Genomic DNA, 14,220 nt, shown 5'->3' on the forward strand with positions numbered 1-14,220 from the left:
TACACAGCTTGACATATTTCACAGTTGAAAATATTTATCCCGGATTTACAGAGAGGGAAACTGAGGCATGGGTTGATGAATTAGGCTTGTGGAAACCAACGTCATGAGTGAAGGAATAAAAGCCTTCCTGTGGCACCCTGTCCACTTCATCATCCTGACAGAAGCAAAACCATCTAATAGGATTCCAGTTGAAGTTGTGGACAGCAGCTTATACCTGTGAGGCAGCACTGGGTCTGACCTCCATGTAAACATCCAAGAACTTTTATGGATTGGCTTGGATCTGGAGCTAAACTTAGAGGCTTGCATATAACATCTAGTTTCAGTGGTAGGAAATACTAAAAACAAATTCGTAGCTGTGCCTCTTGGAAATGATCTCTCATTGATCATCATTTCCATGGTTATGTTTAAGGCTTAGAGCTTCAAACACATTCATATGAATTTGTATGAATATTCACATTTGTATGAATGAGCCATGCAAAATTCATCCTATAAACGAGTTATTCTGGGGGACGTTTTCTGATGCACTAGGCAGGAACAAGGGTAACATTACTTCTTGCTGAGAAGATGAAGAAAAATGGTTGATCCTTTGAAATACATTTTGCTAGAGAGGACAGATTTTGAATAAATTCTACGTGTCTGTAGGAGAAGTACTCTTTTAATGGAAAATATGCATACCCAGGGAAAACCTTCTAAGTATGTACAGCCAAAGGAGTTACAGGGAGGCAGAGAAAGGAGGAAATTACTTGTAAAAAGATGAATGAAGTTAGATTATTTTGGAGATGAGAAATAGACCTACACAGTACTTTTCTTCATATTTCCCAGGATATGTCTTGTGTTTTTCATTTTATTTGCTTAAGGGAAATGAATTTAGCTTTTATTTCCAGAACGGAAATCATGGCACAGAAGAGGAATGCCCAGAGTACGTAGTGCAAAAGAAAATGTCAGGGACTGAAGACAGAATACTCATATCAGATTGCATTCATTTGTCTAAAGTGATGCTGGAATTCATTCGTCCAGTTCAGCAAAACTCAAGTCTTTGTCTTTCAAAGATGTAGTACAAGGCTTTTTTCAGAGACATGGTGAATGACATGAGGATGCATGATGGAATAGGGTCACCTTCATTGGCTTGATTTTTTCAGTGTCCTCTACATGATCAGTAGTGATGTCCATCACTCGTGACACCAAGAAATTGAAAATGGATTTATGACTGATGTAATTAAAAAAGATAACATTAAAGAGAATTTGTTTATAGGATTACCTGGCAAATAAAGGTTGTGGTTAATAGTTAAAGGTAGACCAAAGGAAATATTGCAAAGCCCTGAAGTCTCTGTATTGCTGGTACTTACTGGAAATGGAGCATTACTTTGTGTCCCTGCTGTTGTTGTGCCTTGTGCATTCTGCTAGAATGCTAGTCCACTTCAATGATGCCACATATATATGTGTGCGTGTGCATGTGTGCGTGTGTGTGTGTGTGTGAATTGTGGGAACACTCAGATGCTTCAGATTTGAAAGACTGAAAGTGTTACTGCTACTATTACTTTTATCATCAATAGCCAATCCTAGAAGGATTCATCAAAATTTGGAAAAAATTGAGTGGAGAAAAAAATCTGCCAATGTTCTGAGTGCCCAGCTTTGGGCACCCCTTCTCAGTGGGTTGCTTTTCAGTGACCTTTGAGTGTACATGAAACCCTGAAGTGAACAGAACTGTAACAGACTGAAACTTTCTATTTGTAGATCTAGAGGAAAAATTAAAAAAAGAGAAAACAAAACACCTTTGCATAGTACAAACCATGGATGTACCTTTTAAAAAAAAATAAAAAAATACCCCAACCATAAACCCAGCCACTTTATCGGCTTTTGGGTGAGTATCTCAGAGTGACTCAGATTAAAAGGACTAATCATCTCAGATCCGTGGTTCATGAATATTAATGGCCACTGTTGGTGCAGGCCAAAAGGCACACATTCTTGTCCCCTGAAAAATCATCAGAGTTAGGTGGTTCTTGGCCATAGAATAAAAGTTAAAATTACAGTCTAAGTCCTTTCTTCATGTGCGCGTAAGTAGCCAGTGCCTGTATTTGTGTTATCCAAACCTCACTCTCTCACTCATTTTCCAGATGTTTGGTGCATTGCTTCTTCAGCTACTGCTCTGAAAAGAAGTTGGGCTTTTTTGGAATACCTAACATGGTAAGCCTTTCAAAATTACTAGAACATAAGCATTGAATAATAATGATGATCATGTTAAGTTTGAAATAGTCCGGAAGCTTTTTGCTCTCTTACTAAACAAGGGCACAGCTGTAAATGAAATTGTCGGTTCTTTTTAGCATGGGCCAGGCTATACATAGTAAATGACCATTAGTTAACTGCTGCTTTTAGAAGTAAATCTATGACTGATTTCTCTTCACATTCCTGTTGCTGAGAGGTGTGTTTTTCAAGTATCTATGCAGATTGCTGGGGAACATTTGACATAAGTAGTAAAATGGATGAGAATAACATTTCTTCAAAGATAGTTATGTAGTCCATGGTTTCTGTTGAAGTAGGTTTGTGACAATAAAGCAGTTTTGCCAGATGACGAACAACAGAAATTTAGTGATTTTGACAATGTTATCACTTATAAATATTCTTCCCCTTAGCTGTACAACGGGTTAGGTATCTGAAAACCCAGACCAGCTCGCCGGCTGACTGCCCAAGCTTTCTTTTTCATGCTGTTGAGAAGTAAACAAAGCAGCTACGTTTATCTTAAGTGAATTAATAAGACATCTGCATAGTTGAAATTTTTTGGCAGGCTTCTGGCCACAATCTAATTGCAGCAAAATTGGAGTCAATAGAATGACACTAAGGGAAGTTGGATAATAGTTCCCTTTCTATATACCTTCCTTTGGCCATCAGTAAAGGGATGAGAAAAAGGATGGAGAAAAAGAAGTCTGTGCATCAGAGATGATCTGTATTTAAGACATTGCAGCATAAGGGAAAAAAAATTGGAAAAACAAACGTCTCAGACATCTTTCCCAGCAGCTTCAAGGCACTGAGAGTGGTGTGAAGGCTTTAAAGGCCCATAAGAGAAAAATAAATGTCTCCTCCACCTACTGTAGTCTGGTAGTTCTTTCCGCAAGTTCTCCAAAAGGGAACATTGAGTTCTCCGCTAACTCCCTGCAGAGAATCCCTGGCATTGTGCTGGTTTTGAGCCGTCACATTTGGCATAGAAATTGTGTCAGTAGGTGGAAGGAGATCAAGAGGAGACCAAGCATATTTTTTAGGCTTTTCTAATATATACCAGTCCTTTGTGTTTGTCTGACACACGGCCCTGGGCAGCACAAAGACGATGTGAGTTTCTGCTACCATTCCTTTGGTAAACATACCAGAATGAAGAATTGGGTTCAAAAGTTTTATGAGTGTCAGAAGTGCGTGGCTAGTTGCAGGAAAAGGTTGACATTAGTGAAGGTAGAAACGGGGAAGTTTGGGCAAAAGTCTGGAGTAAAAAAGCTATGCTGCCATACTGAAGTTGTGATGGCAGATGCAGCTGGGATTTGTGTGGTGCCCTACAAAACTCGGCATTGCACAGAGGTTTGAGTTGAACTGGCCTTTATCCCACCTACTTGCAGTGGATAAAAACAACTTGATTTTACCCCTCCATTAGCAACTTGGCAACTGAATGTCCTTTCATTGAGAAAAGAGATAAAAGGCTCTGCTTGCAGCCCTGATCTCCATAGTGGTAGTATGCTTTTCTTATGTCATTCAATAAATGTGGTAATTTTTCACTTGGAAACAAATTTTTGTAGGTTCAGGAATTTAGGAAATCCTATTTGTGAGGAGGATTAGATGGTAATGATTTAATTGATGGTTGAGCATGCAGACAAACTGTGCATGCAAGATCTTTTCAATAATTATATCTTTTCATGGAGAGACAGGTTTTTGTAATTTAGGTCTCAGACAGTAATTACAATCCAGATGCTATTTTAGGCACAGTCTACAGCACACCCGTGGTACTTATTTTGAAATTCAAAACAAACACAAAACCACCGTTGGAGCACTTAAGGCAGAAAGATGAATTAAAGTCACTTAAGGTAATGTGGCATCATGCATAGATACATGAATTGCTGTAAGAGTACTATATCATTACAATAGTCTCTATGTGGGTTCACTGTCATGGAGCATGACAGTGGTTTAGGTGGAATTTTTTTAAGTCTTTTGTTGAATCTTCTATGTCAAAAATCTCAGGTTTCATTTGCAGACTGTGTTGCATAAAAATCACTGTGTGTTGGTATTTGGGGGCTTGGAAGAGTCAGGGTGAATTGTTTCCTGATAGAAATTGAGGCTTGTTAACACACTGTGAAAGCCGTTCCTGTAATAGTACATGAGGAGAGTCCGGATAAGAGACATAATGCAGTTTAGGAAGAGGGTCTACCTCTGCTCCCCGTGCTCCTGCCATATCTGAAGCAGACTGCATTCTCTGGAATAATGAAGGATGTGTGGTAATCAGTTATCTATTAGACTGCTGCCTCATTTGTTGAGGCAGCAGGAAGGCTATGGTATATCAGGCTGGGAATTCTCCAAAGAGTAAGGAGGGTCTCCTGGGTGAAGGCACTAACTTGGGTGCTTTGTGCCTGCTTTTCCCGAAGAGTTCCTATGTAAGTCATGGATGTTGCAGATTTCATGATTCACCACGCCTTGTATTGTGTGTGTGTCCAGAGTGCTTTCCTTAGAGGAAGGATACTGAACTCTTCCCACAGCATCTGGGCTTGTTAGAACTCTATTTTGAGGAAATAACTGCTCCAAGATGCTTAGTATTGCAAACCCACACTCTTAGTTTTTGAATTGGCACCTGAATTAATATGTTAATATTATTTTCTCTGTGCTCCTGCACTCCATATATAAAATCGAGATGACATACCAAGGTACTTTCATCCTTCTTTTACAGCAGCTCATTTTATACCTTTTACTTTGAGTACAGGACAAGTAAAGTGAGCTCTGTGTTCTGGAGAGTCTTGTAGGAGAATTCTCTGAGAATGTGCGATAGAAATTTGTCATGAACATAAAAGGCAGATTGTTTCTGTGCTATTGAGACTGATCATAAAATCAGCTCATGTGGGATTGGCTTTAAATTTATTTTTTTCTGTGGCCTGCTCTACATGGGAAAGAATTGAGGGGAATTTAATCCACCATGCCAGCCACTAAGGAGATAGGAAAATTTTCTTCCACTCCTGTATCTTCCTTGATTGTCATCTGCTGCTTTGAATGATGTAGAATGAAACTACAAAGATGCATTTTTTTTATAGTAATGTGTTTCTATTTGTAAAACAAAGGACTAAATGATAGGAGATGTGAGCAAAGGTCTGATACTATATTTATATTCCTGCAGGAAACCTATTTAGGAGAGGAGGGCAGTGGTGGCTGTAAGCTGGTTTGATGTCTCTTGTATTATACAGGAGCTATAGTTTTGTCTAGAGCAGAATAGACTCACCTGACTGACTTGGGATTTCCCTGGTTCTGTTTTCCATGGCTTACTGCGTACCCAGATATTTCTCTGATGTACTCTTCGTGTTCTCTTTGTATGGCATATGAGCATACTTATTGTACGTATGCTGTTTCCATGCATGTTTTCAAGAAGTCATTCAGAAGGATACACCTAAAAGGATGTGTAATGGGATCTTGACAGCAGAACAGAAAATGAGCTAATTCTTTTACTTCTGCGAGTAGCTAGCAATCATTAGTACTAAATGCATGATGTTTTGCGTTCCTTACGCATTGGAGAGCTGCTGACTTGTCTTACCCACGAAATGTGCTTTTCACTCAAGCATCCCAAATAAATAATGATTTAGAGATTTCAGGTTTTTTGCTTTGTCTCATGTTATTACCGTTTTTGAAACAGTTCATAGAAGGTGCAGGATGTGACAAAGGAGAAAGGAAATGAATATAGAGCGATACATCCAAATCTCCTCTCTTTAGAGGTCATTTCTCTTAAGGACAGTAACATTGGAAGTTTGCTGTGCCTTTGGTTTAAATAAGACTTACAGAAGGTATTTATTGTTACTTACAATACTTACAAAAACTTACAGAAGGTATTGTTGTTATTTGGGCAGTTGGATAGCATAAATATTATGTCAGTTCACTTGAATCCTGTAGTTACACCTTTTCTAAACACAGTTCTCTTGCCTGTCCATTTGCTCTCTGCGTTCCTGAACATTACTTTGGACAAGTGTCAGAATGCTCTGACTTTTCAGGCTATGTTATGGCCTGAAACATTCTATTAATGTACTTTTTCAAACTTCACATGTACTGACAAATGTTTGATGTCTTTAGGAATAGATCTGGGTAGTTACTGATTTTGTGATTTGCTTTCACCTTGGATTTTGCAACATTCATCTAAAGTGTTTTAGGCCTGGCTATTGCTAATAGGAGTATTACTATTTATTACTCATTAAATTTCAATCTTGCAATTTATCCTATCATGTTCTGACATTCTGCAGCAGCCCTTACCTGAAAGTCATTAAAAAGGTCCAAAACTATTGCATTTTAAAAAGATATTTTTTAAATTATATTTCGTTTTTGGAGTCCTAATGTAGCTGAACTCTATTAATCTATTGTTTTCAGAACGTTTTTGTGTCAGTTACCAGGATATAAATGATATAGTAACATTCTAGAAACAGAATTCTGCCTTCTAAACTGAAAATTACAGAACTTTATAAAGGTTCAGTATAGAATTTTGTTGTTATTATTAAGAATGTTTTCCCCAACAAAGATATTTTTATTGACAGTTTTTCCTTTGAGTGAGGATCTAACCCTAGCTGGCTTATTGACATTTCTCTCACTTCCAAACGATTCTCTAATATTAAAGCTGCTTTAGCTAGGCCCTTTGGACCAGATTGTGTGTTCAGGCACATCCTATGTTATGGAATATTTGTAGGTTTTCCTACTTGTGCTTGTATTGGAACATAAACTCCATGAATGTTATTTGCAAGTTATTAAGTCGTCTAAAGCCATGGCCTTTTGGATGGTGTGGCGGACCAGATTGAAGTGTGTGGTTAATTAATTTGTAAATGATAAATGCATAAATATAGCCAGTGAATTATTTGATGTTTTTTAAATGGCAATATTAGAATACTGATCAGGGTGTTAAAAACAGTGGCTTGAAATAGACTGTTCTTGTCCCCTAAGGGACAATTTCAGCTCTCAATTCTGAGTGTTGAAACCTTCTCTTTGCACAAGCCATGCAGGGGAAGAATTCAACCCCAATCAATATACTGATTTCTGTTTCAAGGCAGGGCTTTTTTTTTTCATTTTGCTTAGAATTTACACCACAAGCCGTATAAAAATGTGCATGTTGTTTATATTAGAAACCTCCGTTAGGGTCCACGTGACAAATTTCAGTGACAATTTTGTCAGACGTGAATGGAATTACTTTGCAGTACAAAACACTACGTGGTTTCCTTCCCTGGAAATGTTACTTTTGGAGTCACAGAGTTTGTCAACTTGATCATGTCTTCAGATGCAGAGGTTTGACCCTACTTTCTGAGTTACTGAGTTCTTACTGTAATGGCCCATGTCTTCGGCTCTTCAGGGACATTGCTCTGCACTCGCACTCCTGTCACTTCAGGTGCTTTTTAGACTTCATTGCATGTCCTCACTAGGCATTCCCCCTGTGGAAGTTCATAGTCAGCTACTAGTAAAGCTTGGTATTAACAAGGTATCTCCCTTAATTTTCATCTCACTGGGTATTAGCTGTGCAGGACCACCAGGCTTCTCAGGCTGGACATTATGTGGGAGCAACTAACGAAGGTTGTTTGCTATTGAAGGCTTCTTAGGGTTTTTCAATGAGGATTCTCAACCTTTGGCTTTTCACTTCAACTTATTAACAGGCTGTTGCAATCAGTCTTTCAGCTGTCCCCGTCTTAATGGAGTTTTGTTTCAATTCTGTAGGTTATGTATAAACGCTTAAAGAATGATTCTGCTGGAAAAGCGTCTTGAAAGGAGAGATGTGTGGGCCTGTTTTGACAGAGGAAAAGGCTTTTGCTTGTTTCTTAACAAAGAAATAAACATGCAAAACAGTATTTTTGAAAGACATTAAAAACAATTTTGAAGTTCCCCTGCTGTAGTATAATTTATAGTGGCTTAAGAGACTGAGAGGGATAATTAGCACTACATTCATTGCCAGGGAAAAAATGCCTAAACATGCGTCCTTCATTAATCTTCCATCTCTCTTGTTATCCTAGCATGCCAGCTGTCTGGAGCACCAGTTCTTTTTCAGGCACCCGTACGTAATGCAGAAAAACAGGAGTCTATGTAGGGCCTAAAGGTGTTACCATTATTAAGGATAATATCAACTTCAAAACTACAGACCTGTTCTAATTTCTTTTCCATATGTCTATGGTATCAAATAGTCCCAAGAAGAGATGTAACTATATTAAATTCTTTCTTACTTGCATGAAATTATTGTTTTGTGCCACATTTTGTATGTCAGAGGCCCTTTATTCATGCACTATGTGCAGGTAGGCCAGATCTTCCAAATGAGAAGTGACTGAGCTTATCCCTAAAGAGACAGAGAAACCCTTAATTAGATGTCATGCACATGTAGAACCCCTGCTGATGGATAGGTCATTTCAGTTGGTGTGAAAAAAGACATGAAAAAAAGACAAGAATATTGCATTTTTAGGTGCAGTTTGTGTGGTCATTTTCCCATTGTGTTCTCTTTTCCATTTGTTTCTGGGTTCTGTCAGGGGACCCCTGGGAACTGTGAGCTGCATGTCAGGTGTTGACAGGAGGATCACTAATTTTGTGAGTCTGCCATGCTAAATACTAATTTTGGTAATTTAACACACTGTCACTTGGTAGAAGCACTTCTGTAGCTTCTTGATTTTCTTCTTAGTATATGTGAGATTCATATTTGATATCTAAAAATCTTTCTGTAGTGATGATTGTGGCCATGGGATGAAATAAGAGGAGGTTTCAGTATCCAAACCCCCAAATTATGTTTGAGTGCTGTAAAGTAACTGTCATGTTAACAGCTTTGTCTCTCTGGTTTCATTTATTTTATCAAAACACAACATCTATGGAGAAAAACTGAGTTAAAACATTTCCAGAGTGTTTGCTGTCTTTCTGAATAATGAACTGAAATTTAATATATAAAATACAAAATAGTAATAAATTACAATTCCACAATTTCTTACAGAGTTTTTATTAAGATCAAAACTTATTTGTTCAGACTAGATTTATATAAATAAATCACAGTACATTTTACTTGTGTTTAGAAGATTGTAATACATATTATAAAATTAAGAAATTTTTTGTCCCTCAAACCATCACTGCGAAAGGAATCATGCATTATTTCTACTAAACGAACAAATGCCCACCTAATTGAGAGAGCCTTGATACAGGTATGGCTGGCTCTACTCTCCAAAATTAGACATGAAACAGAGATACCAGGACTATTTTTTGAACAAGAAATAATAAAGCATAGTACAATGTTCATGTGTTACTAAAACAAAAGTATACCAAAACAACACACCTCTCTTCACGCACCTTTGCAATGGGTATTAAAAATGACAGCTGGCCAGCATGCAACTGAGTAAAACATTCCAGTTTTACAATGTCTACGTTTGAGCAAAAGAAGGAGGAACTAAAAAACCCAGGCAAAACAAACAAACAAACAAACAAACAGCCCAGTGCTTACAAGTCCTCATGCCATCTTCCCCTCTGTGCCATCTGTGCTGTGTTCGGTCAGCAGGTGAGGTATGTCCTGATGGTACCTTTCCTGAATAGTGTCCATCACTGCCATCTGGGTTTACGGACCTTCAAGGAGATGGAGGTCCTTTCAGAGAACTGCAGGACCCTGGAGAACTTGCACCTGTAGTTCCTTGCCCAACCCACTGTGTTAGAAATTAACTGTAAATGCAGCTCTTCAAACTACTCAGACCTGAATGTGCAGCGCCCTTACAAGATAATTCACACCTTGCACAGCTTGGCTCACATATTGTAAGGCTGTCACTTCAGAACAGAATTAGGGTTGCAAGCAAGGCCTTGCACTAATTACAGCAAGATTCAAGGTGACACTGTTACAAAGTCTGTCCTGCTGCCATTTTTCCCAGCACAGAGGGCTTCTATTAAATTCTACAGTATTGGGGATTACTTTCTCTACATGCTTTTTTCCTTGTGGATAAGAAAGACATTGTTTTCTCACTTGATACTGAGATGTAATCATTTGACATTGTACTGTTCTAAAGGGAAGAAAGCGTTTAATTGATGACACTTCAGATCGAGTCACATAGTTGTGGTTTTTTCACTCTTTCTTTCAAACAAAACTCATTAACAGTAATTTCAGGTAGATTTCTAACTGGATCAAACAGATTTTCCAACCAAATTTCAATTCCTCTTTCTCTCTTCCTATTTATTTTTTACTTTTAATCTAAAAGAGAGTTTGCAGCTATTTTTTTTCAGTGGCAAATAGGTCCCCTCAGTGCTCTAATGTTGCCAAGTGATAAACATGTAAATATGTCTCTTGTAACTCTGGCTTTGGGTGCTCATGTTAATATAGCTACGTATCATGTTTGGTGTTTAAAAACACGCAAATGAAAGCAAAACAAACAAAAAAACCCAAAGAACAAAAACAATCAAAAAACCCCCCCTAGCAACTGTCCCCTCAAGCCAAGAAGGGTGGACTACAATAACCTCTTATTTTTCATTCTTTTGTGTTGCCCTTTCCAGTTGTCTCACTGTGGATTGAACCAGCAGTTCCGCTACTGGTAGTTAGATTGGACCTCTATATAACACGTTTCTCATATGTACTGCTTTGCTATTTCACGGATCCATTGGCATGGAAAGCTGAAGTGTGCATTGACTGGTAGGAACAGTTTGAGCACTGAGTCTTTTATACGACATGTTTGCTTTCTGTTCTGGTAGTCCCTTCTTCCCCGGATTGAGATGCGTGTGTGTTTGTCCACCGCTAGGATTATTTACAGGGGAAAAAAATGAAACAAAAGAGAACAGAAATGCTTTTAATGTCTTGTGATTTCAGTGGAAACAGATAAAGAAATAATTTCAGCACTCAGCTGCAAAAGGGTTGTGCTGTGAGTATTTTGGCATGGGAATATCACGCAACTGCCCATTATACTCTGCCTGCGTGTCAGTACCTTGGCAGGCTTTCCCATTGAGACTCACTGCTTTTTCAAAAAATAACATCTGAAATGGTGGCTTGTTACGGAAAACTAAAAGTCACTGTTTAATAGTATATTGTTAATGAGTGAAGTGGGATTAAAATCTTGCTGAGATGCATTTCTAAGGGATTTCCTTTTCTATTTCAGAATTACGATACTTGTCATACAGTGTAATTATGGATTCACAGGAAATAAGAAAACAAATGAGGGTTGCAGCTTTGAAATTATTCTTGTGAGCCTTCTAGTAATTTACCTCTGAGAATCATGGTTCAGAAAAGAAAGACTGAACAGTAATGGGATCATCATTTTCTCTGGGTTTCGTAGCAGTAGATCCTCTGTTCCTTCCAATGTGCTCTTGTATTCTTGTACTACAGTGCAAAGACAGCAGCAGTGTACCGGCCCACCAGAACACTAACATGAAAATACTTCAGGTCTAGGGAATAGTGTTGCTTAAGGGGAGTATAAAGGTGAAGGGTGAAATATCCACATACAGAAAATAGCTATCATCCCATACATGTACTATGATAAGGCAGATATTTGTAAAAAGCACATAGTAATGCCACAGCCTGAGTAACAGTTTGCAAGTCATGAGTCAGCAAGAATTAGGAGAATTTAATAAAAAATTACATTTTCTTCCTCATCCCTAAGCCTTTGAGGTGTGCTGGATTCCACTTTAAATGCTCACTGTACAGAGATTTTTTTCTTTTTTTTTTTTAATAGAACTCTGTTCAAAATCACTCTCTTGATGCCAGACCCTTGAGCAGTAAATAAACTGAGTATGGTAATAAAATAAAAAAACACTGGCAATTAGAATGATACAACTTTTCAGTTGATGCCCCTTTGAGTTGCTAGAGACAAATCTTAGAAAGGCTTCTGCACTCTTCCGTGGACACAAAACGAGCCCGTTTATAGGTGTTTTCCTTTTTACAGAAGCTATTGTTGCTAACATTGCAGTGGGAAAGCGTGCGGCTGCCTGCTCTGCATTCCAGGCAGGGGTGCATATACGATAATTTGTCCAGGAAATCAAAGAACTCTACTCCAAAGGAAGAGGTCCTCCTTCTTTACCTACGCACATCTCCCCATGTTGACTCCCAGGAGACGGGCCTGAGTAAAGAGTGCAGGATTTTGCCTGAAGTGAGGATCATGCATGAACAGATATGAACTTCGTATCGTATCACTGGTCTGCTGATATAAAGCTTCAGTTGAAAGTGTAGCGAAATCGTTTTGCCAGGACAACTTTACATCTGTGTTTTTTGTTCTTATGGAAATGCCCAGTTACTCATCTGAAATTTTGCTTGGGCCGGTTTTGAAGAGTTGTGTAGTTTGCCAGGGACATCCTTGTTTGCGGTAGCTACATTCTCCATAGCATGGCATGAGATTTTTGAAAACCGCTGTACTTACAGGACTTCTACTTTATAGCTGTAGCACACATTTACTACAGATCCAAGATTTCCTGCAAGTGCCAAGCTGTGCTTTACCCACTAGCAATTCTGATTTTCTGGAATATCCTCAATTGATAGGTTATAAAACTAATTTTTCAGATTTTGGATCAGAATTTCAAATATTTCCTTCAATCTGTGCATGCATATTTGTGTCAACATATACAAGACATAAAGCAATGCGTCTGCACATAAACTTATCTGAACTATGTATAAAGACCAGGGCTCCCCATCTGTAAGTTGCAGGCAACTAGATTGTATAAAATAACCATACTTTGCATTTGTATTTTTTAAAATAAAAATCCCGGTGTAAAAACTTGAATCAAATTCTCTCTAGAAAAGTTTGAAGGAAGAGAGAACTCCATGCATGGCTAAATAAGTGGCAAAATTTTATCCCAGGAGCTCTTGTTCCAGGACATAAACTTTATCGTATGAAAGAATTCAGTGCTTTGATAGGTTTTTTTTAATGGTCAGAATTTGTCAGCATTTACAATATACCGTCATGTAAAATAGCCCTGTTAATTCTACTACAAATAATAAAGAAAGTCTTCACAGGCACTATATATTTGGAACAGCATTTTAAAATGACATTGTGTGTGTGTGTGCACATGCACGCACATGTGTGTGTTTGTATGGTAGAGCATAGCCATCTGTCAGATGCTTCCAACTTTTTGCAGTGTCATGGACACAACTAAGAAACATTGACCGGAAAATCATTTACAAAGGTTGAGGACTAACAGCCTCCACGTTATACAGATGGTTATCTTCTTTCTAAAAGAACATACTGTCATTACAAATACCATATGTATCTTGTTCCCACCCAACAGAACTTTTTTTTTTTAGTTTTTCACGTTTGAAGGATTGCTGCAAAGAACCACATTAATTTGTTTTCATGTAAGGTGAAAGGAGGCATCAACTGAGACTGAGGACACAACTTGTCATCAAAAAATAAATGTCTGATGACAATCATTCTTGAAAAAAAAGATTTAGAAAGCTATCCATTCACAGTACTGCACCTTTTTTGCAAATACAAGAACCATATTTGTTGCTGCTTCCAATATTTGTTGGGTTTCATTGCTATCATGTTTCTTGTAAAACCTGGGTTATTCTATGGAGCAGAAATTATGACTTAAATTTGGGTAATGCTTGCGACCATACAAATAATCTACCAGTAGCAATAGTGTCAGCTGGAGAATTAATGCTACAAGTGGATAACATTACGCTATTTGAAACCAATAGCTCTTCACACAGTAGAAGACTGAGGGTCCTATTCAGCAAATATTCAGGGTCCTATGGCTGTGGCCACAGAGGTTCCAGAAGCTCTCGCTGAGTCTAATCCTGATTCAGGAACCAAAATGATATGCTGTGTATATATTTCTCTGCACAGCCTGGATGCGCTGGACACCCTCCCCCACTTGATTCCTGGGAAGGAAAAAAATATGTCTCTGTTTAGCTCAGTGACACGAAAAGCAATCCGCAGTAATGAAATCTAAAGAAGTTAGCCAGGCATGTATGAAAAGAACAGGATGCCTGTAAAAAGGGAAGAGCTGTCAAAACCTAATTGTGGGCTCTGGCTGCAATAAAATTTATCAAAGAGGGAAGACAGGTTGGATATAAGGATGTAGACAACTTCTGCT

General features: G+C 38.2%; 1 protein-coding gene and 1 long non-coding RNA gene across 6 annotated transcripts in view; one reads left to right on the forward strand and one right to left on the reverse strand.

The window, feature by feature from the left end:
- The window catches only part of LOC141742821 (uncharacterized), an 88,676-nt gene that overhangs the window by 40,067 nt on the left and 34,389 nt on the right, over window positions 1–14,220 (forward strand). Inside the window, exon 3 of the long non-coding RNA XR_012586889.1 lies at window positions 2,115–2,184. This is a non-coding gene — a long non-coding RNA (uncharacterized LOC141742821). The remainder of the gene's footprint in view (window positions 1–2,114; window positions 2,185–14,220) is intronic.
- The window catches only part of SYT9 (synaptotagmin 9), a 71,404-nt gene continuing 66,277 nt past the window's right edge, over window positions 9,094–14,220 (reverse strand). For 3 of the 5 annotated variants that reach the window (XR_012586888.1, XM_074586171.1, XM_074586169.1), the window contains one exon: window positions 9,094–14,005. Coding sequence is in view for 2 of the 5 variants with exons in the window: in XM_074586171.1 (XP_074442272.1) it covers window positions 13,916–14,005 (90 nt within the window). In the remaining 3 variants the exon portion in view is untranslated. The remainder of the gene's footprint in view (window positions 14,006–14,220) is intronic. The other 2 variants (XM_074586172.1, XM_074586170.1) reach the window with 1 other exon arrangement.

Source organism: Larus michahellis, chromosome 4, assembly GCF_964199755.1.
Source record: "Larus michahellis chromosome 4, bLarMic1.1, whole genome shotgun sequence".
Taxonomy (NCBI): Eukaryota; Metazoa; Chordata; class Aves; order Charadriiformes; family Laridae; genus Larus; species Larus michahellis.